The sequence below is a fragment of the Otolemur garnettii genome, unplaced genomic scaffold, assembly GCF_000181295.1.
Source record: "Otolemur garnettii isolate 467f Iridium unplaced genomic scaffold, OtoGar3 scaffold00005, whole genome shotgun sequence".
Classification (NCBI taxonomy): domain Eukaryota; kingdom Metazoa; phylum Chordata; class Mammalia; order Primates; family Galagidae; genus Otolemur; species Otolemur garnettii.
The window spans coordinates 4,880,985-4,908,916 of record NW_003852400.1 but is presented as its reverse complement, the minus strand read 5'-3'; the positions used below and the strand labels follow the sequence as shown (position 1 = coordinate 4,908,916).

General features: G+C 38.0%; 1 protein-coding gene, 1 non-coding gene and 1 pseudogene across 3 annotated transcripts in view; 2 read left to right on the top strand and 1 right to left on the bottom strand.

Annotated features, from left to right (window-relative positions):
• Positions 1 to 27,932, bottom strand: part of RELN (reelin) — a 479,973-nt gene that overhangs the window by 231,034 nt on the left and 221,007 nt on the right. For both annotated transcript variants that reach the window (XM_003782608.3, XM_023518943.1), the window contains 2 exons: positions 16,008 to 16,104; positions 10,045 to 10,096 (listed from right to left, as the gene is read on the bottom strand). In XM_003782608.3, coding sequence (XP_003782656.1) covers positions 10,045 to 10,096; positions 16,008 to 16,104 — 149 coding nt within the window. The remainder of the gene's footprint in view (positions 1 to 10,044; positions 10,097 to 16,007; positions 16,105 to 27,932) is intronic.
• LOC105887895 lies at positions 16,623 to 17,064 on the top strand (annotated as a pseudogene).
• LOC111721989 lies at positions 17,203 to 17,335 on the top strand. Its single transcript, XR_002770963.1, has one exon. It is a non-coding gene; the product is annotated as a small nucleolar RNA SNORA70 (small nucleolar RNA).

Sequence of the window (27,932 nt, the reverse complement as noted above, 5' to 3'; positions counted from 1 at the left end):
TTAAAAGCATTAGCTCTCAGACCTGGTGGCTCATGCCTATGATCCTAGCACTCTGGGAGCCAAGTTGGGTAGATTGCCTGAGCTCACAGGTTCGAGACCGGCCTGAGCAGGAGTGAGACCTTGTCTCTAAAAATAGCCAGGTTTGTGGCAGGTGCCTGGAGTCCCAGCTACTTGGGAGGCTGAGGCAAGAGAATCGCTGAGTCCAAGAATTTGAGGTTGCTATAAGCTATGAGCCACAGCACTCTACTGAGGGCAACAAACTGAGACTCTGAGACTCTGTCTTAAAAAACAAAAAACAAACAAACAAACAAACAACAACAAAACCACATTAGCTGTCTTGGCTCATGGCCTCAAAATAATTTACTGTAAGCGTAGCAACACATTCACAATAGGCAAGGTCTGAAAGTATTAATTCATGAACAATACCTAAAATATGACTACTAGTATTAAGCATTAAAATGCTGTCATTTCTAGGATGACTGGTTTAATAGGTTTCTCAGTTTTTCTGCTAGGGTAAAAACCTATACTTGATTAGGTTTTACATTTCTGGGCATTTTTCTTTATATTGTAAATATATATTTATATATATTGGTCCTAATTTGTAAAATTTTGTAAAAATCTAATTGCTCTTTGGTAGTGAGCTACATTCTTGCCTGACACTCAAATGAAATTGTTTCTATTACTCCTCTTTCCTTACTGGACATCAATTATCCAGAGAGTATTCTGAAAGGGAGATTCAAGGCAGGGGGAAAAACAGTTCACCTGGGAAGAGGAGAATTTGGTCTCAAGCGTGCTATATTAGCACTTCTCAATGACGAGTATACTAAATTCCTGAGGAATAGCCATGTAGGGACTGCTGTTGAGCCAGCAGTCTCCCTCCACTCTAGCAGGCATGCTCTTAGCTGTCGGCCTCGAGTCTCACAGTGCGTACACGTCCTCCCACGCAGGGCAGCTTCTGGCTCTCCCGAAATACAGGCTTGATTTGCCTGCCTGTGCATGCCCAGAGAGACAGCGCCTCATGCCTTCTCCAAGTCCAGGAGTCCTAGCCAAAGGGGCAGCAGTTTGATTCATGAGTGAAAAGCAAGGCAGGAAAAAATGGTTACTGTATCAGATAATGCTTTGTGGCAGCCCAGGCAGGAAGTGTCCTGGGGCTTCTCAGTCCCAAATGGCAGGGATAGGAATTGTGACAGAAAGGCGCCCACAGACATTACTTTAATTAAGAACAGTTCCATTTTGCACATCATGAGAAAATCTTCAAATTACTCTTAGATCTGTCAAGAGCAAATGAATTTGATTTTGGTAAAATATGATGCCCAAAGTCCAGGTAAATCAATAGAAATTGCCAATTTAAAAAGACATGAATGTGTCCAAAATCTTTGGTCAGCTTGGTTTGTCAGTTAACAATTATTTGAATATGGAAATCTGGAATTTATGTCTGCAACTCTGTTTTGCCCACCAAAAAATACCCTTGGGGCTATTTAGTATACTTTTAAAGGAGGGAACCTATTTCAAGGACAGTGTTGGAAGGAGGAAGACGATATGGGAGCAAAATTTCCCTGTTAACCATCTACTAAAAACTGATATTAATGATTCAGAGAGGTCAAATGAAGTGCAACAATAAGACCAAAACAAACTCTCAAAAATATTCTGTACTTGCACTAAGAACGTGCTTCCTTTAAACTTGATAGACTTTTTCTATAAAATACAGAAGAACCAAGTTTTAAGAGCAACTGTTCTCTACCTTCTGTTTATATTTATTTATTTTTTAAATGAGGCTACTAATCATTTGTGGTCTTTTTAAAAACAGACTTCATTCGTAAATAGGCTATTGGATTTGCTAACCATTCTTTCTGGAGAAATGTGACATTATGTGATTTATTGTACTTAGTATTTTGTTCCCTTAGTCACTTCCCTGGCTGAAATTCCCAAACCTCATTAGGGGACTTCTTCCAGTTCATGGCAGATGGACAATGACCACAGGATATAAAATGAACAGCTGTCCTCCTCCCCATCTGTGCCTTCTCCTTTCCAGTCCCATCCCCATTCCCTCACTTCCAAAATACTTATATTTCTTCATTGTTACCTCCACTCCCATCATAAGGGAAAGAGGGATCAATCCTCTCCCAATTTATGAATGCCATGCCATCTCCTAACCTCATCCAAGTGCCTGCCCTATGCAAGTTTTCTCCCAAACCCACATTAGAGAACTTTCAGCTGTGCCTATATTGGGGGAAACACAAGAAAGGGAAAAATGCAAGATGTGTCAGGCTTTGCCAGCTTCCCCGCCAGGCAGTCCTCCTTTCCCAGGGGTCCATATAACTCACGTCTGAGTGCTTGAGCTTGGCCCATTTTCTAGGAGGACTAATCCCCACCTTGGGTAGCAAGTGTTAAGTACCTCTGCCCACAGCAATCTGGAGACTCAGCATTATGATCCTTGCTGCTGTCTAGCTCTGACCTTGGTCTCTAGTCCTTAGTAAAGCCCCTGCCTTGGTCTCCTTGCGGGGGGCCATTCCCCTAAATGCCACTGTGACCCTGATCCTCCAGGGTGGCACCAGGCCTGCTCGTCAGTCTTCCTCCCAGATGATAAAGTCCTGCTTCTCGACCTTCCTCTTTCCTAGAACCTGGACAAGCTGGCCTCTCACTCTCCTCTATGGCCTGCATCCCTGAATCAGCAACACAAATGTGCTGCCTTGTTCATTTTCTTCTTGCACAGAACTTTTCCCCTCTTCCCACATATTTGATAATAAACCTCTTGAAGGCTGGGACAGTGTCTTAGGCTCTGCTTCCCAACAGTGGATGCAAGCACATCATGATATATGTAATACACGCCCTAAAGATCTTCTCTTTGGGGTGGCACCTGTGGCTCTGTGGGTAGGGCACCAGCCCCATATACCGAGGGTGGCAGGTTCAAACTCAGCCCTGGCTGAACGACAACCAAAAAATAGCTGGGTGTTGTGGCGGGCACCTGTAGTCCTAGCTACTCAGGAGGCTGAGGCAAGAGAATTGCTTAAGCTCAGGAGTTGGAGGTTGCTGTGAGCTATGTGATGCCATGGCACTCTACCAAGGGCAACAAAGTGAAACTCTGCCTCAAAAGAAAAAAAAGAGTTTAAAAAAAAAAAAGATCTTCTCTCTGACAAATGAGTCCCTGATTAATTGATAATAAAGTAGAAACTGCAGGATCAGATTTAATTTTAATATTTCCCATGGATTTCATTCAGCACATTGCCTTGCCCCAGAAGTCAAGAACTGTGTACCAATGTGGAACAGCACTCAATCTCTAACCTATGAATTGAATTTAGTTCATGCACACATATACAAACTATACAGTGTGTCCATAAAGTTTATGTGCAATTTAAAATAGTTTCCTATTTAGTTCTAGTTGTAAGCAACATTCTGTCCTAATTACAAAAAGGTATCCTGTACATTCCTTAGCTCTTAAGGAATATCGTAGTTATAAGGAGTGAAAGTGAATATGCAGAAATGGCCAGTGTATGTAGGTCACTACAAAAGTTTTGAGACAGATTGTATTATGGTCCATTATTTCACTTCCAAGAAACAGCTGACAGTGTCCTTCAGGTTTCAACTTGTGTGGCTTATGGGTTTCCTCGGAAAGCTTCATTATTTTCTGTCCATGCAGATTTTACATTTCTTGATTTTTACCTATCTCAAAGCTTCCCTAATGACCCACATATAAATCAAAGCAGAGTGAAACTTGCATCATAAAATAAATTCAGAGTAAGTGGGGGTTCAGAGATACCAGACTGGGGCAATGGGATAAATTTTCATAGAGGAACAGTGTTTGAGAGAGATTATTTGGTTTGTGACAATGATTGATTTCTTCTCTTCCTGTAGTTCATTGCTGTATCCCTTTTACTAGAACAGCCCCAATAAATATTAATGGAACATTTTTATGAATTAATTACTGACATTTATTTTTTAAGTTTCATCAAGGGAGTGACAAATTCAATATTTCAAAAAAGGAAGGATGTAGTATCTACTTTCGGACTGTGTATTTTAATTTGCAAAAATGATAGTTTACTTAATTATCAATTCTAATAATTCAAAAACACTTATTTAATCTCAATAGACTTTGCCAGAACCTTATACTTAGGAGAATGTTACAGCATTTCAGAATATTCTTTTTTATTCCTTAAAATAGAACTTCAGAGTTTGGAGTACAATAGATTTGAAATATACATAATGTTCACTTAAAGTAGTTTCTTTAAATCTATATTCCTTGAAAAGGAATAAGTCAACTTGAGGACAATAAAGTACTTGAATCATAATCAGTTTATGCTTTTTAAAACTAAATTTAGATAACATAGATGTGTTCCATGCATAAATATTTAATTTTTTGTGTTAATATAGATTTTTGAAGATCTGAAAATGAAGTCTAAAAAAAAAATCTTAGTTTAATATATTTTATATCTAAGAATCTTACATCCAAATAAAACATGTATTTAACTATAGAAAGCCTATGTATTAAGTTAATTTTGCTATTAAAATTTTCTACATGTCTGTTTTTGATTTATTTTTATTTTGAGCTCAGCACCCTAGAGATTTTGTTACAGATTTTCAGGATCCAGAGAGGTTTTCACTATCTTATAATAAATTCCTCAAAGTCTTAAGCACTTACCAAGAAGAATTACTCCTGAAAAAAATGAGAGTCTAATTTGAAATGTAGTTCAGGAAGTTCATGGAAGAAGAGAGTCATAATTCATACCAAGGAATAGAGCAATTTCTCCTCCTCCTGAATTACCTGCTCTAAAAGAGCTGAGAGAGATTCTCTACTGAATCAAATTCTGCGTAATTAAGATGTTTATGAACTGGGTTCAAGGGAAACACTAACTGCTTCTCTTAGACCGAAGGAAATACAATACCACTTATGAATAACATTTTATTCCTTACGCATAGTATCTGTTGAAGATAAAATAACAGCAGATCTCTTTTCTTTTACAAAGTAATATTCCAATTTACCTGAGAGTACCTATAACTTGTATAGATTTCTAGTGTGTTTTTCAAAATACACTCATATAATTGAGTGGGTCCTAAGTATCTCAGAGACTCCCCAGCATGCACAGAGCAGAAAGAGAACAACGCAGGGCTGAGAGCAGGTTCATGTCTTAATATGTAAATATAAGGCATTGATGACTTAATGACTTTCCTCTGTCTAAAAAAGACAAAACCAAAGCAGGAAAAAAACAAAACTCAAATCCTTAGGATATCCATAAGTACAACCAAAGGAAAACAGTACTAATTCCATAAATTATGAAGGAATAAAAGCTTCCTATTAGTTTAGTAATTACATACTGATAAACAGACCGATAGGGATTTCTGTCTACTTGCTTCACTAGAAATATAGTTTTTTGGTGATTCTTGGCTCTTTCTAGGCCATCCTTTCCATTGATGAGGTCCCCAGATCACCTCTTCTAAATCCCCCTTGCCAGAAATGTCTGCATCATGTCAGTTTAGCAGAGGTTACATAGGATTACAGATGTCTCTATAATGGCTACTTGTCAGTCAAGAAACTGTTTCTGAGCATTTACTTACTGTGAGTCCCTGGGCTGGGGGCTGAGGATACCATGATGGAAAAAAACAGATTTACCTCCCAAGCCAAACTACTTGTTCTTCATTGCCTCATAAAAATGCTTTGCCTTTATTCCTTATTTGGCTAGCAACTCCTATTAATCTGAAGGAAGAGCTGGGCTAAATTAAATAAACGTATTACTTGGCAATTTACGGTAAAGGTTTATGTAAAGGAAGTGATAAGCCTATCCTTAACACAACTACCCAAATGGTTTTTCTTAAGAATTAATTTTATAAAATGAAATTATATTTCAAATAAATAAACTATTTTAGTTTGAACAAGTTAAATGAGTTAAAAGCCTCCATTTAATCCCCTAATTAATAAGTTACCCATCATCCCAAGGTAACATACATTAGCTCCTCAGATGGACAAAGACAAAATTTCATCTGACATGGCTCACCTGGGCAGTCCTTCTGCTCTTGGAAGGCACTCACGTCTCCTTTGACCCAATGCCTTGCTTGTGCTCACTCTATCTCTTTATCAGAAAGCCTTCATCATCCTTTCAAGTCACTCACATCATTGGCTTTCAAGGATCCTCCCCTCTAAGAAGCCGCCCCGAAAGACCCAGTTAGGTCTGGCTATGAGAGGTGCCTATACACAGATCCACCCCCATCTGCAACAATCTGGCATTCTCTACAAGTTTTGTATTCAGAGTATATACTGCGATTTCTACTATGCCATTAAGTGCTGGAAGAATGTTCCGCCTTCTCACTTTTTTTTGTCTTCGTAGTTAAAGTTAGCTCCAGACAAGCCTGGGCACACAGGAACTGCTCAGTGAAATGCTATTAAATGAACGATGGATCTAGAGTACCACCAGCATTTCCTTTGGGCCCCCAACCCTGCCTGGGAAAACAGAGTTGGGGAGTTTCTGTAAGGTAATGGTTTACAAGGGCATCAGTTCAAATTTCTCTTCCTATCCCAGAGGAAATCGAAAGGAAATGGGTAAATACACTTAGGCTGCAACCATAAATTCCACAAGTTGTATCTAATGAATCAGGTGAGGACTGTTAGCAAATCGATGCCCAGCACAGAAATGGATATGAGATCTTTCATTGGAATGGAAAAATGAAGAGTTCTTCTAAGAATATTTTAGGGAACTTTTCAAATGATTTAGCTGTGATAACTTGATATACTTCAGCTTGCAAAACTGCATTTTTAGGATGTTTTAACTCTAAAAATGATTTGCCTAAGATAGCCTGTATAGTTAAGTATATATGTATATCTACTCATTATATATAATTACATAAAAACACATGTGCATACATTATATACGTGTGTGTATAATGTATATGTTATCTATATACACTTATGTGTACATAATATGGGAGAGTGTTGCTGCTAAACACTGCATAATCGTGATAGAGTTTATTTGAGACACCCTTTGGTAATTTGTGCAATTTCTGTATGAGGTACTTGAGATTCTTGGATAACATTGGTCATGTAGCTGAAAGTGTTTACAAGAGCAGCATGAAAATATCAACATAATAATTCCCCCAACTGTGGTTATATATGCCTAATTATGATCATAATTTACCACTGAGGCCATAAATAATGATAGGAAACAGCCTGAATCATTGTGGTATGCAGCGAACATTTACTAGCCTAAAGGACTTCCTAAGAAGTGACACTAAAACTGTCCATATTTAACCACACTATTAGTGAGATTTGGAAAATTCTACATGTACAATACACAAAGAAATATAAAGGTTAGCATGTCAACTTATAGTCTATTTATCATGCACTCAATATAATTTTTCTTTTTTTTGAGACAGAGTCTCACTTGGTCATCCATGGTAGAGTGTCGTGGCATCACAGCTCACAGCAACCTCAAATTCCTGGGCTCAAGTGATCCTCTTGCCTCAGCCTCCCAAGTAGCTGGGACTACAGGCACTCGCCATAACACCCAGCTGTTTCTTAGAGATAGGGTCTTGCTCTAGCTCAGGCTGGTCTTGAACTTGTGAGCTCAGGCAATCCACCTGCCTCGGCCTCCCAAGTGCTGGGATTACAGGCGTGAGCCACTGCACCCAGCCCACTCAATATGATTTTTGAATTGAGTGCAGAGGAGATGGCTACTAAGCTGCAGTTGTTACTTTGGTATGTGGTTACTGTGGGCTTGTAAAGCCTAGGATGAATACACACAATTACGACATCTCTAGAATTTGTGTGTGCCTCAGTTCGGCCCTCACACCCTAATATAAACAGATTGGTGTTTCACCCTTATATTTCACAAATGTCCACATAAACAAATGATAATGAGAGGTACAGAACCATTTCTGGAAAGTTCTGCCCTCTACACTGTATTCACCATGCAACACATGATTTGCTACTGTGTTGCTTCTCTGTCACACTAACTCTTCCTGGTTCCTCCAGAATTTGCCTCTCAAAATGCAGTAAGTAAATTCCCCAATGAGGTTTCTAAACAATAAATTATAATTTATTTTGTTAAATGTGCTGTTTCATTCCTAATGGAATGTTAAAATTCCACTTTTGATTCTAAAATTATCACATAAAAAGACTCTTAAAAGTCATGTGTTTGGGTCTAGTCCCAAGATCCTTGGCCTGGAACTTGTTCTGAGTTTGAGCCTCATGTACTAAACTCTGCATTCTCCATTTGCTCCTTTTCTTGGCCCTTTTCCTTCAACTCTATCGCAACCAGAACTGTAACCGGTACAAATGAAAGACAAGGAAATAGAGGACCTCTGCCAGAGTAGAAGTATACTCGCAGATTCTCTTAAGTTCTTTAATTGCTTAAAAATAATATCTGAAGTTGTGATCAATGCCCTAACAAAAATAAGAATAAATAATTCAGAATACTGACAAATTGGTAACCACTATTCAGCTTATTTATATATATTAACAATATGATACACAGAACCTCTAAGTTACCTGTCATGCTACAATGACTTTACATCTTTTGTATTTACCCAGATGGAGTTGAAGCACATTCTTCTTAGTAAAGTATCACAATAGAAAAACAAGTATCCAACGTATTCAATACTACTATGAAACCAACAGAAAAACCACTACACACCCACAGGAGAGAAAAACCCAAATATATTCAAGTAGGAGGGATGAGGGAACGGCAGGGGGAGGGGAAGGCAGGGGGGTTGGTGAGCGGTTGTCTAAGGTACACAAAGTAAGGGTATACAGCGCGCTCCCGGATGAGGTGCTCGACTACAATTTGAACATCACCTTAGAGACACAAACGATGTAATCGAATCATTTGTATCCTCATAGTAATAATAAATAAATAAATAATATGCTTTCATAGAACCACAACTTAAAAAAAGAACTTTATTTTTTTCTGATTATAAAAGCTTTACATGCTTATTACGGAAAAGTTAGTATACCCTTGCTAATAAATCAAAGACAACTCATACTGCTTTGACCACACACGGACTTCTGAATGGTCTGTAAATTGTTGTAGGTAATACTGTCAATTTGGGAAGAAAATCGCCCCAAAAGTGATTAGGTGATTTCACACAATTCCTCCTCTACAGGCTGACATGAGGCACAAAGATGAAAAGGAGATTAATATATGCCTTAAAGGAAACTATTCTGCACAATCAACCACTCTGGGATGCAGAATGCTGATTTGCAAATTGGAGTGGAAGACTATTGAGGGACACTGTCCTTTTGTATTGGTGGATCTCCTAAGAGGTAGGGGATGCTAGGGGATACCATCCCAGGCATGGCTGCCAGCAATTCCCACGCCATAGGAAGAGGCCAGGAGGAGGGATCCCTATTATGGGACCAATATCAACAAAGCTAGACCTCATCTAGAAGATAATATCTTTCTTCTCCTGGAACATCATCTCTAAATTTGTATGAGTTATTTATAAATATATGCCTTGAAAATTAAAATGAAACGTAGTAGAATAGATAGCAAAATTGCAAACTGGATCAAAAGGGACCATAATATACTGAATGCTTTGGGCAGGGACTTTTGGCTCTAATATAAAAACACTTAGAAAAAAATGGTGCCAGACACATTTTTCATTATCTGTGCTTGAATTAAACATAGATTATTTATGTCAAGCATGAAGCCTTAATTGGTTTCTTTTAGCTACCAGTAATTATTTCTCTTACTACCAGTTAGTCTCAGAGCTCAAGAAATTGAACAGATTTTAATCTTAATCTGAACAAAATGTAACCAGTAAGATAATTTCGCTGTAATAGAATAACTCAATGCATTCAAAATCCATATGTAAATAATTTTAAGATGTTTTCAATTATCTGTAGCATTTTTAATATCATTCACTGCTGCAGGGAAGTGAGAACCTAATGTAGCATTTAAAAGTATTTATTTCACTTAAAAATATTTTACATTATTTACTGCAAAGCTAAGACTTCCTCTTTTTAAATATAAAAGTATTTGGCATTATAATCCTGATCATACACTATGATTAAAATAAACATTTTCAAGTTGAATTGCTATAATTACTAGAAACACTTACCAATGGAAAATTGGAGGACAGAGGCTGTTGTTGTATTGAGGCCTGTGGTAATCTAGAAAAAAACATTATGAAAAAGTAAGACACGGTAGAAGAGAGGAAGAGAAAAAAGAGGAAAGCATGGATCCCTTAATAGAGGTTGTATTTATCCAGTTGTTAGTTCATTTTTATCAGTGTGCTGAAGACAGATGTATCACCTGTTCCTCCATGAGAAAGAAAGTAGCAAGATCTTGACTTAGCCATGGAGAGTAAATTTCTCAGGGTCTTGATGAAAACTATTTTTAGTGGAATCTTCCAGATCATCTTGGGGAGGCATCAACATATCCTCTCCACCATTTTCCCTCTATCCTATCACATCAACAGATCTGGGACCCAAAGGGAATGTGATAAAAAAAGGCTACCCAACAGAAAATGGGAGTTAAATTAAAAGCAAATGAGTAGAAGATATTTTAAAAAGGAATAAAAATACAACATCTGGGGGTTGGGGGAAGGGAAGAGCAGAGAGACGGAAGAAGGGAGGGAATGGGGGGATCATGGCGTGCGACACACCTTTTGGGGGCAGGACACAAGTATAAGAAGGACTTTCCCTAACAAATGCAATCACTGTAATGTGGTTCTTTGTATCCTCACTGAATCCTCAACAACAACAACAAAAAAAAGAAATATATCTAATGGGTACAAGATTCTTTGGGGTGGTGGTAAAACGGTCTATAATTGGTTATAAAAATAGCTGCATAACTTTGTGAATAAACCACACCCCTGCATTGTACACTTTAAATAATGAATATAGAATCTGTTGATTTTTTCTAATAGAAATGTTTAATGTTAGCTAGGTGCAGTTGCTCAAGCCTGTAATCCTAGCACTACAGGAGGCTGAGGGGAGGATCCTTTGAGCTCAGGAGTTGGAGAACAGCCTGAGCAAGAATGAGATTCCATCTCATCAAAAATTAGAAAAATTAGCCAGCATTGTGGTGATGTAGACTAAGGCAGGAGGATGTCTTGAGCCCAGGAGTTTGAGGTTACTGTGAGCTAGGCTGATGCTACAGGATTCTATCCTAAGTGACAGAATGAGACTCTTGTCTCCAAAAAAAAAAAAAAGTTTAATATTTAATTAAAATTTCAGAGACTTAACAATAAAAGCCTAATTTCGATAATGCTTATTTAAAGTTTGGCAATCATAATATAATTTGTATTCTGCCTTTGAATTTTAACAGCTATTTTTTAAGTTTTTAAAACAAATATAAGTATTTTTTTCCAGCATATTTGAAAAATCTTTTTCTTTTTGGTTGTCACATGTGGATTATTTCTTAATAAAATATCCCCCCCATAAAAAGAAAAAAAAAGAAGTATGTATGTAGAAATATCTTTCCCACACAGTTTTGCTACTTTTCTTTAGTTTCATGAAGAAGCATGTTTAAACAAATCTTCCCCCCTCTAAAAGAGAATGGTACTTTATTTAACTTTTAAATTTCATTTATTTATTCTTTGGAGCAGTGGTTTTGACTCACAGCAGTTCAAAGAGATGAGAATTAAGGTCCTAATTTTGTCACATTCCTGGACCCTGTTTGCTAAAGTGTGGGATGCTTCACTTGACTCTACTCTACAAAACAGAAGTGCGTAATTGTGTTTTCACTGTAGCAGAAGTGGGCTGTCTTGCTCTTGCTTCTTATAAGTCTTGATAACATCTTCAGACACATCTCTGTACTTCTTAGGCTCTATGTGATACAGTCCACACTACAGAAAGGTCAAGCGCTAGACAGGTCATGAACAGCCCTAATGAGATGAGAGAGCAAGTCTCTTGCTTCTAGAATTCATTTGAGATGTGAATATCAAGAGATGGAATGTGTGTGAATATCAAAAGCTTAGCATTATGATTTAGAAAGATGAAGGAACATGTGCTTTAACAACGTGGCTTTAAAATTCAGTGAAGAATCAAGAAAGGTAACAGAGGGGAGAGCAAGGGAGACATTTTATAAATTGTCCAGCTACAAGTATCATTATCAGCTTCTAATTTAACAACAGCAAAAATCACTGGTGTCAGAGTTACAGAGGAAATTCTCTCTATATTTGATTTGCCTCCTTATTATTGACTCCTACTTATTACCTAAATTATTATTTGACTCCTACTGATTACCTAAAAGACAACTGGCCCACCATGCCCCTAACTCTCTTTCCTGTCCCCTTTCCCCCACCAGTCATCAGACAAAAATATGCCAATAAAATTTCACTAAAAGAGATCTGTTTGCTTCACATCTTTTAGTTGTCCTTACGTGTTTCCATGTGCATAATTTGATCTTAAAATCAAAAGTGTATAACACCAATAGAAAAATTTAAAAAACTGCATTTAAATGAACATTATTTCCCCTCCAATTTTATGCAACTGAATAGATTCCCAGGTGAGTTATGAAATACTCTGGATATCAGTTATTTAAAACAATAGTATTTCTTTTTGCAGTTTTTGGCCGGGGCTGGGTTTGAACACGCCACCTCCGGCATATGGGGCCAGCACCCTACTCCGTTGAGTCACAGGCACTGCCCTAAAACAATAGTATTTTATAAGTTAAAAGCACCACTGTTATGGTTACAGCTAGTGTATTAAATATACTACCAAGTCTTAAACACTTATCCTGATGGAGTAATTAATTATGCTTGTATCACCTGTGAGATCAGCCATGCTCTCTGCTAGTGAACAGCAAGTTGCATAGAATAATTGTCAAATTTCAAATTATAGGTGCCAAGTGAGGGTGACCTTAGACTTCTGTTAGTCATTGATAATACATTTTTTTTCACCAAGGAGCCTAACGACTAGTAGAATGATTGACTCTCATTTCTTTACCTTACCCACTTGTTTTATTAGTAAAATTGTCAACTACGAGAAAGTGCATTGCCTTTACAATCTACGCACCTATATTTATAATTGGGTATTGTAAATTATTTATTAATCTTGAGTTCAAATATATACTTTTAATCTATAAAGCTATTAAGCTATATATCTGACATTCTGAAAACAAAAGGACCACTCAAAGGGGTTTTGATGAATAATACAGCAGCTATGAGTGTCTGATAGAGAACTTTCTACCAAATCTCAGTGTTCTTAAATTACAAATATACTCCAAACGACAGAAAATCTGAAGAATTCACTGGAGGTGGAGCTGTTCATTCTGACCTCTTCCTTGCAAATTTGTATTGGGTTTGGTACTATTTTCCCCCAAACCATTCTTATAATTAAAATGCATTTCCAAATATGGGAAAATCATTTAGTTATTTCTTTTAAAAACCAGAGTGGAACATAATCCATTTCAACTTCTGAGAGCCCATTTTCCCTTAAGGGAGTGGGTAAATGAATTCCTCTTTTTTTTTTTTTTTTTTTCATTTTACACTAGCAAAACAAATAAAGTTCACGGTTACCACCCGAAATACACAGACTTCATTGTGTAAGGGCCATATAGCATGGTAGTAGTAGAAATAGAAACTTGCGTGTGTTCAGGTAATACACGTGCCCTTCTTACTGACTTTAACATCTGTTGAAATGAAATGGCTATTTAACTAAATTCACAAAATGGAGATGCTCTTTTTGGCATTTTAAAAGATAAAGCCTTAGTCTACTGAGGTTCTTTGTCTCAAAACTTCAATAAGAAGAGGAAAAAAACCATAGGTATATTGTTTAAAAAGTGATGTTTGGGGGCTGATGACTTGCATCCATTCTCATGAAGAATAATTTTGACTTGTTCTGTTTTGAAGCATCATAGAAACGTCCAGATTTTAGGAAACATACTGTTAACTGACAACTGAATCCTCCACTTTTCATTTGATTGACCTGTCTTTTATAAACACCACTTGGGTACAGTGTATTACATTTTTTCTCTGGGACATTAACACAGTGTAACAATCATGAGATATTGCAGGTTGCTGGTGTAAAATGCGGACATGACCCCATCACTCTCAATCTATCTCCTTCTATTTCCTCTGGATCTATAACTCAAATTCATCTTAGGGAAATACAGTACTTATGATGGAGATATAAAGCTGCACATTTGTTTATTTTTCTCAGGTGAAGATAATTATTTTGAATATTTTCCTTTTTAGTGGAAAGGCTGATCTCACATTAATTATGTAGTATAATTCAAAATTAGTGCACTGTACACATCAACTCTAATGGTAAATAGAGTGGGATTTACTAAAACAGTCAGTATTAAATATATGGGCTCAAATAAACTGGATACTTCAGTTTTATATTGTAGAAATCTAAATTTGGCATCATAGTCTTAGATATTTTATATCTCATTAACTAGTAGAAACAAAAAGAATTTGCCAAGCATTTCCAGAAATATTACAGAAAGGGGCTACCTCCTAAAACAGGCATTTATTCTGGGCCCAATTAACTATGGCAAAAATTTAATTTTAAGGTTTATAGCTAATTAATTCTGCTATGGTACATTATTTTAAATGTACTAGCAAATCTATTTTTTTCAAGGAAAACTTTACTACCAGAGTCACACTTGGCTGCAGGAATATTCTAACACCTTGTGAGATTTGAATTATGAGCACCGATTATTTTAATTTGCATCCAATTAATTCTGTTTGTGTTCTAATTTCAACTAAAAACCCTTCAATTCATCAATGTTCTGAAGCTTGTATCTTCAATGAATTAAATGTATCTATTGCCATGAAAGGGGTATTCAAGCAGCATAAAGTAAGAACCATGTTACAAAAATTAATTGGCTTTCACATTTTGATAACTAAATCTTCTTTTAATTGCCTACCTAGGCTTTTTTTCCCCCTTTAATTTGGAAGCCAGTCTTTTGGCAACTTTTAAAGTTAATGATTTTGAAATACAATGTGTGACATAGAAGTGAAAAATACAACCTGTTTCTGAAAGCGCCTTGAAAAGGAAGGTGTGTGTATGTGTGTGTGTGTGTGTCAAGCACTGAAGCCCAAGTTGAAAAGCAGAAAAACAAAGCATAAGAGACATTATAAGAAGAGCATGAGGGGCACGGCGGCTCAGGCCTGTAATCCTAACAGTCTGGGAGGCCGAGGCAGGTGGATTGCCTGAGCTTACAGGTTCAAGACCAGCCTAAGCCAGAAGGAGACCTCCTCTCTAAAAATAGCTGAGTGTTGTGGTAGGTGCCTGTAGTCCCAGCTATTTGGGAGACTTAGGCAAGAGAATTACTTGAGTCCAAGAGTTTGAGGTTGCTCTGAGTTATGACTCCACAGCACTCTACTGAGAGTGACAAAGTGAGACAAGCATTAGGGGCAAAGGAATTGAGCCAGGGTATTTATATCCTTCTTTAAGAAGGGGAAAATGAATGTAGACTTCATGCCAAAAAGAAATACCAAGTAACAACAAAACACCCATTCGCCACATGTTGGTGGGTAGTGGTGCCACTGCTTTCGATTTAGAAGGCGTGTGCAAAATGAAAATCTCACATATGATTTGGCAAGCAAAGGCTAATGATCAGTCTAAACAAAAGAAAAATACTTGCTCCTCATTTGGCATGAACCCCAATTTTTTTAAAACAGGTTTATTCAGTGTGTTCTTTTACTTAAAAAAAAAATCCATCCAAGTTCCTCTGTTGTCAAGAACCAACACTTAAAAATCAAGTGACAAAATGAACATCCAACATATTTTGGAGAAAATAAGGACCACTGGAAGAACGTTGCTTTATACAAGAGCCTAGAAAGTCCTAAGTTGTTTAATAAGGGTATTATATAAAATATCTATATTTCTAAAAAGCCATCTAAATACACCCTTGTTGGAGGAGACCCATCAATGCTGCCAATTTTATTACTGTTGAAAACGGGTCATAAAATCACCTGTCCTAATTCTGAGATATTTGTGATAAGACTCATAATCCAAATAATACTTCAAATTTTCATCTAAACTGTAAGAGCATAAGAGAAGCTTCTGTAGGGAAAGCTCAGCACACACCAGATTAGAATAATGTACATAAATAGCATATACTTACCAGTTCTCGTGGACCATATGGCTCGCAGAAGGTGACAGCGTTGCCATGCATAATTGCGCCACACTGTTCTCCGGTCTCACAGTTGTTACATTCAACCCTGCAGGAACACAGAGCAAAGTCCTGTCTGAGAACCAAGCAGCACCCGTGGTTCACTGCTCAGGTAAGAAAAGATGTAAGAGTGACCATTCCTCGGTTCAAATCACCATTCTGAGGAAGGGAATGATATTTTATATTGGGACAAAGGGGACAAAGTTAAAAAGACTGGAAACCAGAAAGACTTCAATGTAAATCCCAATTCATTCAGCTACTCACTATAGTGGCCAAGTTACTTAACCTCCTGAAGGTTCGGTCTCCTCACCAAAAAAAAAAAAAAAAAAAAAAGAGGATAACAATGGTGACCTAAAACTCGTGTAGTTATTGTGAGGAGGAGATGGCATATAAAACACACAATACAGAATCAATCTCATCCTGGGCAGTTAATAATACAAGCTGGTATCATTATCAATAATTACATATAGCTATATATATATATATATGACTGATACAAGGGTGTTTGCAAATATTAAAAATAAGCAATGTCCTTTTCTCCTGTAGGTCCTCGTGAATGATGTCTAAATGGGCAAGTTCATGAAATCTGGGGAAGTGGTGCTGGTCCTGGCTGGATGCTATTCCAGATGCAAAGCCATCATCATGAAGAACATTAATGACGGCACCTTGGACCGCCCCATAACCATCCTCTGGTGGCTGGAATTGACCATGATCCCCACAAAGTAAGAGCTGCGATGTGCAAGAAGACTGCCAAGCAATCAAAGATCAAGTCTTTTCTGAAAGTTTATAACTACAATCACCTGATGCCCACTAGGTGCTCTGTGGAGATCCCCTTTTTTATGGACAAAACTGTTTCCATAAGGATGTCTTCAGAGACCCTGCTCTTAAACTCAAGGCCCCACAGGAGGCCAAGGTCAAGTTTGAAGAGAGGTACAAGACACGCAAGAATAAGTGGTTCTTCCAGAAGCTGCGGTTTTATGCGTTCTTCATTTCAGTCATTAAAAATTAAAAAAGAAAAAGCAAAGTAATATCTACTTATATGACGCACTCAAAACCTGCATCTCTGAAATCCAAAGATTTTGACAAATTTTAAACATTTTTGCTTTTGAGCTATGGTCAGTCTTAATGTTTAAAATAACCATCCAACGTGCAGCTAATTAAGCAGACAATGCTCCTTTCTGCATGGGGGCCTGGTGTGCAATGGCTGTGAACAGCAACTTCATTGGTAGTGTATGCCCTGCTGCACGTATAGGTTGCTCTAAGGCACCTTGGAGACATTCCTTTCTAAGACATGTTCATGTGATAGACCTTGTGCTGTCTCCAGTCTAGGCTCCAGACAGGTGTGCATGGTGCCTTTGGAAAGCCCCAGGGTACTGTGGCCAGGGTTTACATTGGCCAAGTCAACATGTCCATCCATACCAAACTACAGAACAAGGGGCATGTGACCGCAGCCCCCTGCAGGACCAAGTTCAAGTTCCCTGGCCACCAGAAGAGTCACATCTCCAAGAGGTGGAGTTTTACCAACTTTAACTCAGATGAATTTGAAGACATGGTGGCTGAGAAGTAGCTCATCCCAGATGGTTGTGGGGTCAAATACATCCCCGATGATGGCCCCCTGGACAAAGGGCAGGGGCTGTACTCATGAGGACTTTTACTGTGTCACCTATCATTTGTGCCTACCAATAATAAGTCCTACTTCCTGTTCACTTAAAAAATGAATAAATAAAATAACTGTCCTCAAAAAATTTGTATGTACAGATTCCACCATGCTAAAAATAAAGAAATAAGCAACATTATCCTAAGTGAAGGATCTAAAGCATGAAAAACAAACACACATGCACTTGCTGTTAAATTGGAACTAACCAATGAGCACACATGTGTACAGAGGAAGTAAAACTCAGTAGAAACCATGCAGGAGAGAGGAGGAGCTAGGGATGAAAAAAAATTAAATAGTTTTAAAAGTTTAATTATATGATAACAAAAGTAAAAAACTTAACAAAGTGCATTTTTTTTTTTTTTTTTTTTTTTGCAGTTTTTGGCTGGGGCTAGGTTTGAACCCGCCACCTCTGGCATATGGGGCTAGCGCCCTACCCCTTTGAGCCACAGGCACTGCCCACAAAGTGCATGATTTTTGATGTTAGCATAATGCAATGATTAAGCAATCTATTCACTCTTTACACCAAAGGCAAGTCCTTTTTGAGTGATTCGCAAATTTGTTCAAACTTTTAACCATATTCTATAATCTGCTCATATCATAGACAAAAATGTGAAAATCTATCTAATTTGTTCTATGAGAAAAATAAGATTATTTAAAAAACTACTAAATAGTATATGTACAAATAAATAAGGCTAACACCAAAAAGATCTCTTTTGATCTACATATTAGTATTAAATATATACAAATTCTAATGTAAGCAAACTTTGAGTAGTGAGCTATTATGATAATCTTGTAGATAATATAAAGCTACTATCTTTATTACCATAAAAATGAAGTGGTTAATAAAACCTTAGGACAGGATCCCAGAATAAATTTATTCATGCCGTTACCTAGTAGAAGTTGAAGCTATGCACAGTCTGGATTTGACCTTGTGTTTGTACAGTTACATTTACAATGTTCTGCACGGTGACATTTCTACCTACAATCATTACATGCCTGACGTGTAGGAAGAAAGAGCTATGTTTCCCCTGTCTGAACCCCAAACCACATGAGGGCTGTGTTTCATGCGGAAAGAACATTTTCAGAGACTTTCACGTTCCAGCTCCCAAACATTAAGGAAAGGGCACTATGCCCTTGTTTTGAAGACTGTTTTTTGCCCAATCATCTGTTTGTTAATTTCAGAAAGAAGGCATAGGAACTCCCATCCAGGCAGGAAAAAGACAAAAGTGTGACGGGAGCCCACAAAGCCAGGGGGCAGAAGTGTAATAAGTAAGTGAAAACTCGGCAAGTAAACGTAAGTACTCCCTGTATGTTTAGCTCATGGAGGAAATGATTGGAATTCTAATCTTTTGAGCTGTGTTTCCACACAAGGAAGGAAACAAGGCCAAGGAACTTTACCTTTTTAAAGGAAATACAAAAAGAATTTTTGATATGGAACCTGAAATGTTAGTATCTCACAGCCTCACACATCTTAGTGGGAGATTTAAATCGTCTCTTATTTACTGTGGAGCAGAATTGTAATAAAATGTCCTTGACATTAGAAGAAAGATAACAGTAGCTTCTTAAGGACAACCAACCTGCCTCTTGTTCGTCATTTGTGGCCTGTTGTTCCTTTATGGCATGTTGTATTCCATGAATATTTGTTGAACAAATAAATGAATATAACCCAACTTCATACATATAACTATTTTTAAGGCTGGAGGTCTAATTTAGAATAGTGCCCGGTACACAGTAAGCATAATGTAAGTGTTAGCTGCTATTATTATTATCAATTTCTCATAAATTTCTACCATTGTCATCTCATCCAGAACTGGAATATTAGGTTTTTTCACCTCCACGGGGAACCTATTATCACATGAGCAACTTATTGCTATTTTTACAATTCTTTAAACTGATTATGATTGTGATAAAAATACAGAGAAGTACCACAAAAATTATAGCGGGCTTCATGAGTGACAGATGAGGATTATTTGGTTTCCAAGTTATTGTGACAAGGCTTGAGAGAAACATCAGCTTTAACAAAGAAAGAAGAATGTGTGAATCTCACAATGGCTCTCTGCCATTGCCTCTCGTAACTTTAAAAGTGTCATTGTTGATGTGAAATTTGGGAACTGCTTTATAGATATCATTCTATCTATAAAAATTGATCATCACTTTCTAAATCAACCATATATCAAAAATATATATATATATGATCTATGTATTATAGGCTCCCTTCTTCCATAGCTTTAATTCAGGTAACTGTACCTTGTTTAAAGGTAATGGCCTTTGATCTTGAATTAGAGAATCACTGAACAGACAACAGATGTTTGATATGTTTGGAGAATCACTTCTATTTTGTGAAATAACAAACATGAAAAAAAAGAAAAGAAAAGAGCAAATATATCCACATATTCTTCCCATTTGGCCGAACAACTACTCTGGACCTTTCTTTTATTCATTGTGCTTTCTATCTCCAGAAATTTAAAATAAAATTTACAAAGGCATTGGCACCTTATTGAAGAAACTAAAAGATTTCTAATTTTCAGATATTACCCACCAGGTTGCTATTTGGAAAAGCAATGGCTACCCCAAGGATTGATGGGACAGATCTGTCAGATCCCTGCCAAGGTCTTTTAAATGTCCTTTGCTTGAATTTCTCACAGTCTGACTGGGTTTGTCAACATAATTTATTTTAATTTACCCTGAATGCCCATCCCTCTAGGTGGTCAAATCCAGTCCTCTCTTAGCTGCCAGTGGTGCCATTTATTCATTCATCATTTATTAATTCATTCTGGTATTTAAGAAACTTATTTATGTTAAGTCCTTACAGGCCCTAGTTAAGCTTTAGTGGTATGAAGCTAAATAAAATACTGCCCCTCTCTTCCAGGAGCTTACATTCCAAATGGAAAGGCAGAGAAGTAAACAATTACAACTGAGGATGTCAATGCAATGATTGCTAGTTACTGCATCCCATTATGTGCCAGGTACTCTAATGCCCCACAGATGTGGGGAACCTGAGGCCTCAAAGCCACACGTGGCCCTCCAGATCCCAAAGTGTGGCCCCTCAGCCAAACCCAAACTTCACAAAACAAGATTAGTTCTGCAAAATTTGGATTCAGTCAAAAAGTCTCTTTCAAGAATCCAGAAGGCCACAAGTGCCCCAGGGTCACATGTTCCTCATCCCCGGTTAGACCTGAAGCTCGACAGCTCCAACACTCATGACACTTTTCATTGCTCCTTACGCATACAGCAGGGTATACGCTGATTATGATGACACCAAATCCAGATTGGGAAGTAAGGGAAAGCTGCCAAAGGAGGGAGCCCCGGAATCAGTCCTGAATGAGAGACAGGCATTACTCAAACAAGGAAAAAGTGAGTGTGTGACAGAGCAGGGGGTTCAATGCGTCAGCACACTGTACATGTAGAAAGATTGCGGGCGGGGGCTAGAAAGTGGGGACCAGTTCACAGAAGGCAGCGTCCGCACCTGCCAAGTCATAGGTACTGATAGGAGCTCCACAAACAATGCTTCAACCAATTCCTATAAAACCCCCTCTCTTTCTTTTTTATTCTTATTTAGAGGATATGACTGAAATTTAGAGATGTAATTGTCCAAGCTTTCACAGCCAGTAAACTGCAGAACTGGATTCAAACTCCCATTATTCAGTTTCTGAAGTCATGCAAATCCAAATTTTAGGAAAATTACTATAGGAAATGATGGATTGGAGGTAGAAAAGTCTAGGGGCTACAGATGTAAACCAAGTAAGATAAAGTGCTGCTTTTTTTTAGACAGAGTCTTACTTTGTTGCCCTCAGTGTTCCATGGCATCACAGCTCACAGCAACCTCAAACTCTTGGGTCAAATGATCCTCTTGCCTCAGCCTTCCAAGTAGCTGGGACTAAAGGCACCTGCCACAACACCTAGCTATTCTTAGAGACAGGGTCTTTCTTTGAGTCAGGCTGGTCTCAAGCCTGCAAACTCAGGAAATCCACCCACCTTGGCCTCCCAGAGTGCTGTGCCACCACATCCCACCTACAATGCTGATTTTAAATATGGTGGAGATGGAGCAAAGTGGAAAAACCATACATCAAGACACTGTATCAGCACAACTTTGGAGAATTACAGGACTTGGAAACTGCCTGCTCTGACCCCAGGACTTTCAGAACTTCATTGAAAGGAGATTGGGACCAATGAGACAGATTAAGATCTGGTTGAAATCATGGAAGTATGTATTTTAAGGGTTGGAGGAGAAGGGAGGGAATACAAAGTAAGAAGAGCAGAGGCCTAAGAATGGATCCCTTGGGGGGGGGGGGCAATCCTATTGCCCTTCCTCTGGTTTCTGGAAAGCCCTAACCACCATCGTGACCCTCTGTGTGCATCCATACAAGCCTATCTCCATTTACTCTGCCACTGGGCTTCACGTCTATCCATGTTCCTAACCAAGCTGTGCTGCCCAGACTTTTCTATCATTAACATTAAGCATCATACAACAACACGTGGGAATGGCATTTACATAAAGGGAAAGATAAATCATGGTTTCATAATGAACACCATGATCTCAGTGGAGAACAGATAGGAGATTGCAGACAATAACTCGTGGCTAGAAGACAACAGTGATCCATGTCAGAAAAACAAGATTAAACTGAAAAACCTACAGATGCAAATAAAAATTCAAATACCAAGAAAAGTAATTCCTGGCTCACCCCAGAATTTGAAACAAAACATTAACACCTATGTGCTCTAACAGTCCTATCCTCACTTTCTCGCAATGCATCTATGTCTGAGCAATTTAACTGGGCTGAGCGGAATTAGATATTTAACCTCAAAGGATGGTCTCTATGAAGGCCATCAGAATGTTCTGAAATTCTACTCTCCCTTTATAAAAGTTCTGTGAGTTTTTAAGAACTAGGGCTTACTCTGCTGGAATGATGAGTGATTCAATTTTCTGTCAGCTCAGAGCAAAAAACCAAAACCAAAATGCTGCCTTTTGTTGCTGACATTTAAACCTGTGGCGTCACCACTGAAAATTTTTTTTAACCTTTTCCTTCTCTCAGAAAAATGATGGGCTTTATAAAATTAGGTAACATGTTCCTTAGAGATTAGTGGGAAGAAGGATGTTTTCAAGAATCCCAGTTAAGCAGACTTTTGTTTTCCAATTTTAAAAGGAATGTGGCCTCCCAGGCTAAGGATTAGAAATAAATGGTTTCTCTGTCTAATGGGAAAGGAGTAGTGAATGTTTCTCTAATCTAAGAATCATTGCCCCCCCCCACACATTTTTTCTGTTTCCCAACATGAAAAACAGAATCAAACAAATACCATGGTACACCTTACACACTGCCCACCTAAAAATACATTCTGCCATAAACAATATGATTAAAAGACATTTAAATGGAAACGCTAGCAATCTTCAAAGACCACTGAAAACCTGAATGTATTAACCCCTCTCTGAACTTATCCATCACATGCTTCAGTTCCACACGAAGCTTATCTACTACTCAAGTTCACAGATCATTTAGTTAGAGGGGACCTGAAATGTCACTGCATCTCATCATCCCTTCATTTTACAAATGAGAAAATAAGCCTAGAATTCAGGTTCCCTGATTCCTTGTCCAGTTATTCTTCCCACTCCATCCTAATGCAACCAGTAAGAAAAAAAAAAAATTCCAATTTTATAAAACATTGTGCATTTCAGAGAACGCCGGTCATCTTTATTGCCAAATTTTATTTTGGACATGTACAATGACTTCTTATAAAAATTGCTCTTTTCACTTATAGGATAAAAGCATTTTGTTTTGCTAATGCAAATGTACAAAAATAAGAGAAACGATGTGGACTTCACAGAAAACACGAGAGGTGAATTCACTGGACTGAAGGACATGACAATCCAATTTAGGCCCCCTTTGGCTATCTAGAGCTCTGGATAATTCATCAAAATCTACTTTATATGTACACTATAGTATTTTTACTAACAAAAGACATAAAAGAATCAATAAATATAAAGGCTGGTACTTGCTGACCAACAAAACTAGGATCAAACCATAAACATAAAAGAAGAAATGCTTTGAGGCAGGGTTTTGTTTTTCACTATAACAAGCTCCTTGGCAGTTTGCAAGCTTGTTATTTGAGTGTTACGTCTGTATTTTTTATTATTCAGGTGGCTGTTTTTGTCTTGGGACAAGGAATTACAGATGATGTGCATTTCAGCAGTAGAGAGCATGCTTCTGAAGGTGTAATTGTACTTTTTATCCTGACTTTACATTTATTAGGCATGAGAAAATATGTCTCGCCAGCAGGCACAGAGGAGCCTGAAGTGAAACGTCCCTGGAGTTCGGGGTCCCCACATACTGCAGTGACTGAGAAGGGCTTTCAGCACGTAGGAAAGAGAAGGAGGATTAATGAGAAAATGAAGCTCCTTTGCACAACTGGAGATTTATGAATGGCCGGTAGTGACATCATCCTGATAACAATAAATAAATAATCGAAATATTATTTTCTCAAGAGCAGTCTCATGACATGAGTCATTCTCCTCTCTGGATCAGAGTGAAATCTGTCAGCCATTAGTCAGGTACTCTGCCTAGACAAGTTAATCATCTGGAGACTCACAATCAGTTCTCATCAAATTCTCATTGGAGGTCCATGCCACTTGTCCCCAAGACCGAGGACATCGTATTATCTATCCATAATTTATTGCTTCTGAATGGGTCAGTGTCTGCTGCTCATTCCCACAAGCAGTGATAGGGACCCACATTTCTGAGCCACATTCACCAGCATTTCTAAAGGAAAATAGTACCATAATTTTAAGAATGTTTGCTCTGATTATTAAAAAGTTCTTTAGAACTGAAAAGAGAAAAAGAAATTTCTTGTAATTTCCTGACCCCCAAATAACCTGTCTCTGTCCATGTATGGATCACACTGGGTGTGCTGACAGAATTCTGACGTGGGAGCCTGCATAGAGAGGAGATGAGGACCTCACGAATCTCCCAAAGAAAACGAGTCTTTGCAGGTCACTTAGTAGCCAGGCAGGCAGCTCACTTCCTCAGAGACATCCGAGCTCCTCGTACCTTCTAGTCAAACCGCAACAACCAGAATATTCAACTTCTGACCGTATTTTTAAAAAGATGATGTTTTGTCATAAAGAAGGCATGATTATTTACTTGTAAGTGATGTATGCGATCACCTTTAGGAAGTGAAACATCAAGCTTTAAAAAAATAAATTTCAGAATATCCTCTTCTTTTTGTAAGTGAGGAATATCTTTAGAAAAACAGAAAGTTCACTCTATAATACTGAGAATAATATTACCTTCAACTATGTCACGCCTTTTTTTCTAAGGAGCTCACACATGCTTCAAAAGTGAAAATGACAAACTCCATTTATAGCTCATTCTTTCTCATTACTTCTCACTGAGGAAGGTAAGAGAACTCTTCTTATTTCACTAGGGAGTTTAAAAATTTGATCTCTTCTTCATTAACAGGTACAACGACAAATGTTATTTGGGTTAAAAATAACCCATATAAAAATGCTACTACTGCACACCATATCCTGACCTCCTACTATGCTGAATCCCACTCCATGCTGCTGAAAGATGTATTTTCTCACTTATTTCAAATGTACTGGACATTTAATTCCATTGAATGATCTCTTGTTTTTATCACAGAAAACAGAAATTAAACAAGGGAGCAATAAGCCTCCAGATTCACTCGTAATTTTATTAGTGGGACACTTCCTGGTTAATCTTTCTACTGTAGATGAAGCTTTTCCCCAGAGTAATTACATCATGGTAGGAAAAGAAGATCAAGGAGGGGGAAGAAACTACAGAGGAAAGTAAAAGGAGAGTCTGTGATGAGATAAGAAAGCTGCTAACAAAAGATAAGCGAGGGTGGGAGAGAATGGAGAGAGGTAAAGAAATCAAAAGGGACGAAGTAAGAGAAAACACAGAGAAAGATGCACACAAGATCAGAACGCTGAACTATCAAACTCCAAAAGTCAAATTATAATCCCACAACCCCAAAATACACTGATAATTTAGAGGTTCTGGCGAGGGTAGGTCAGCAGAGAAAATATCACATTGTCTGGCTTTTTAATCTAGTCTCAATCTCTCATAGACACTTGCTTTTGAAAAAATGTAAGCGAACTGGAGATACTTTTATCCCCTTTCTTTCTCAGTCATCTGTTCATCAGTCTTGCTTCTTCCTGATTACCTGGAAACTCCACTTACATTACGGTTCTCACACTTGACTCGCCTTCGCTCCTGTAATTTATGGAGTGTGGGAGAGGCCAGGACACTAACGGCTGCAGAGTGGCTTCTCCGCTTGCTTGCCTTCTTTCCTTGTCCAGGATAAACTATCCTTAAACAAAGCTCCAGCTAGAATAACTCGCTCCTCAGCCTAAAACCCTAGTATTTTATACTGTTTGTCCAATTATTTTTACCAAAGGAAATGAATGTCAGTAAGCCAAATCACCAGTCTTTTACTCCGTTTTCATATTAATTGTTCTAGTAAATTAATATTTTCAAGAGAATACCAGATGTGCAGAGTCCGTGATCTCTACCTCCCGGGTCTGATAACATGACTGTTTAACACATACAAAAATAGAAATATCTTAGTCTTTTCTTGACTCTAGCAATCCTATGCAATGCCGACCATGGTTTCAGCTTCCTTAGATGTAAATTGTGAGGCTTTCTGCATCATAAACCAATTGATGGAGGACTTCGTGTACCAGAGGAGCTGAGACAATTTCATTTGTATCTTTCTTTTTGATGGCCATATCCCCATGGGCATCACAACTCACTCAGCTAAGATGCTCCTTCTGAGGAGTCAGTCCTGTTCCTCCGTCATCGCTGCTGAGTAGGACATCTTTGCTATTATTATTGTTCTCTCACTGTGCTGGAGGGGAAACATCTGTCGCCATCCAGTTGCTGTTTATCATTGTGTTTTTTAATAGTTTGCTTCCCACTAGAACATCAGAGCCTGGTGATATTACAGCTCCGGATGCCTTCTGTGATCTTCAGCAAACAAGCATTAAAGGGATAACTTAAGCAAAACACAGATCCTCCCTGACTTTGTAATTACTTGGAGGATAAAGATACTTTTTAATCTTTTAAAAAAATCTAATCATGTTTTAGTCCTTTAGCTCCTGCTCTCTTTCAAGTTATAAATCAGAAATATCTCCTATTTCTTATTTTTCTCATATTTTTCTTCTTATTGTTGAAATGTTTACTGAGATAAATTTATAGGCAGTAGAATACACGGAAAATGTACGTATCTGTGACGTGTAACTCCTCCCAGATATAGGACATAATCCTTGCCCCAGAACGTGCTGTGTGAGCCTCTTGCATCAATTTTCTATCCCCCCAAAAGGATCTAATTGATGTCCCTTTAAATAATTTTGCCTATTCTGGATTTCATATAAATGGAATGAATTCTTTTGGGTTCTGCTTTTTTCAAACAACACATATTTGAGATTCATCCATGTTGCAGCTCTCAATAACTTGTTCCTTTTAGAGCTGAGTAGTAGCCATGGTGTGGATGTACACAGTATCTCTGTGGATCCAGGCTTCTGTGGATGAATACCTGGGATGGTTCCAGTTTAGGGCTCTTAGATATATTTCTTTTTAAAAAATAAATTAGGATTTTTTTCTCCATTCACAGGAAATACTGACAGTGTTTATATCATGCTAAATTAGTTTAATTCATAAAAAGGAGCTGTGAAAGGGTAGTTGATGCACAAGCAGTAGCTGCTTAAATAAAATTTTAATGAGGTAAAATAAAACGTTTGTGTTCCTTACGTTCTTCTAAATTTAGTATGTGGGGGGGGCAGGTTGGAGGGTTGTTGCTATATGACTCAGTCACTCCTGACTCCTCCATCAGCAGCAGCACACCCGTATTAGATACACTTGCCCATGGGGAATTGTTAGCAGCACTGATAAATTGGTGGTGTTCCATCTGCACTTTTTCTCATGCCCTTGGGTTGGACAGCACGTTGGAATTGATGAGGTTGGAATTGATGAGGTTAGTGTGTGTGGTCCAACATCACGGCAAAATCACAGTGGAGAAAGCTCACTCTCATGCCTCATTCTGCCTGAACTGCACGATACTCACAGAAAGGACAGTGGTGCTCTGTTCATTTGTAACTTTACTTCTCACTCTTATTTAAACAAGGCAAACTATGAAACTCTAAGGAAAGAAATAGCTGAAAATGTTAACAAATGGAAAAACATACCATGCTCATGGCTGGGAAGAAT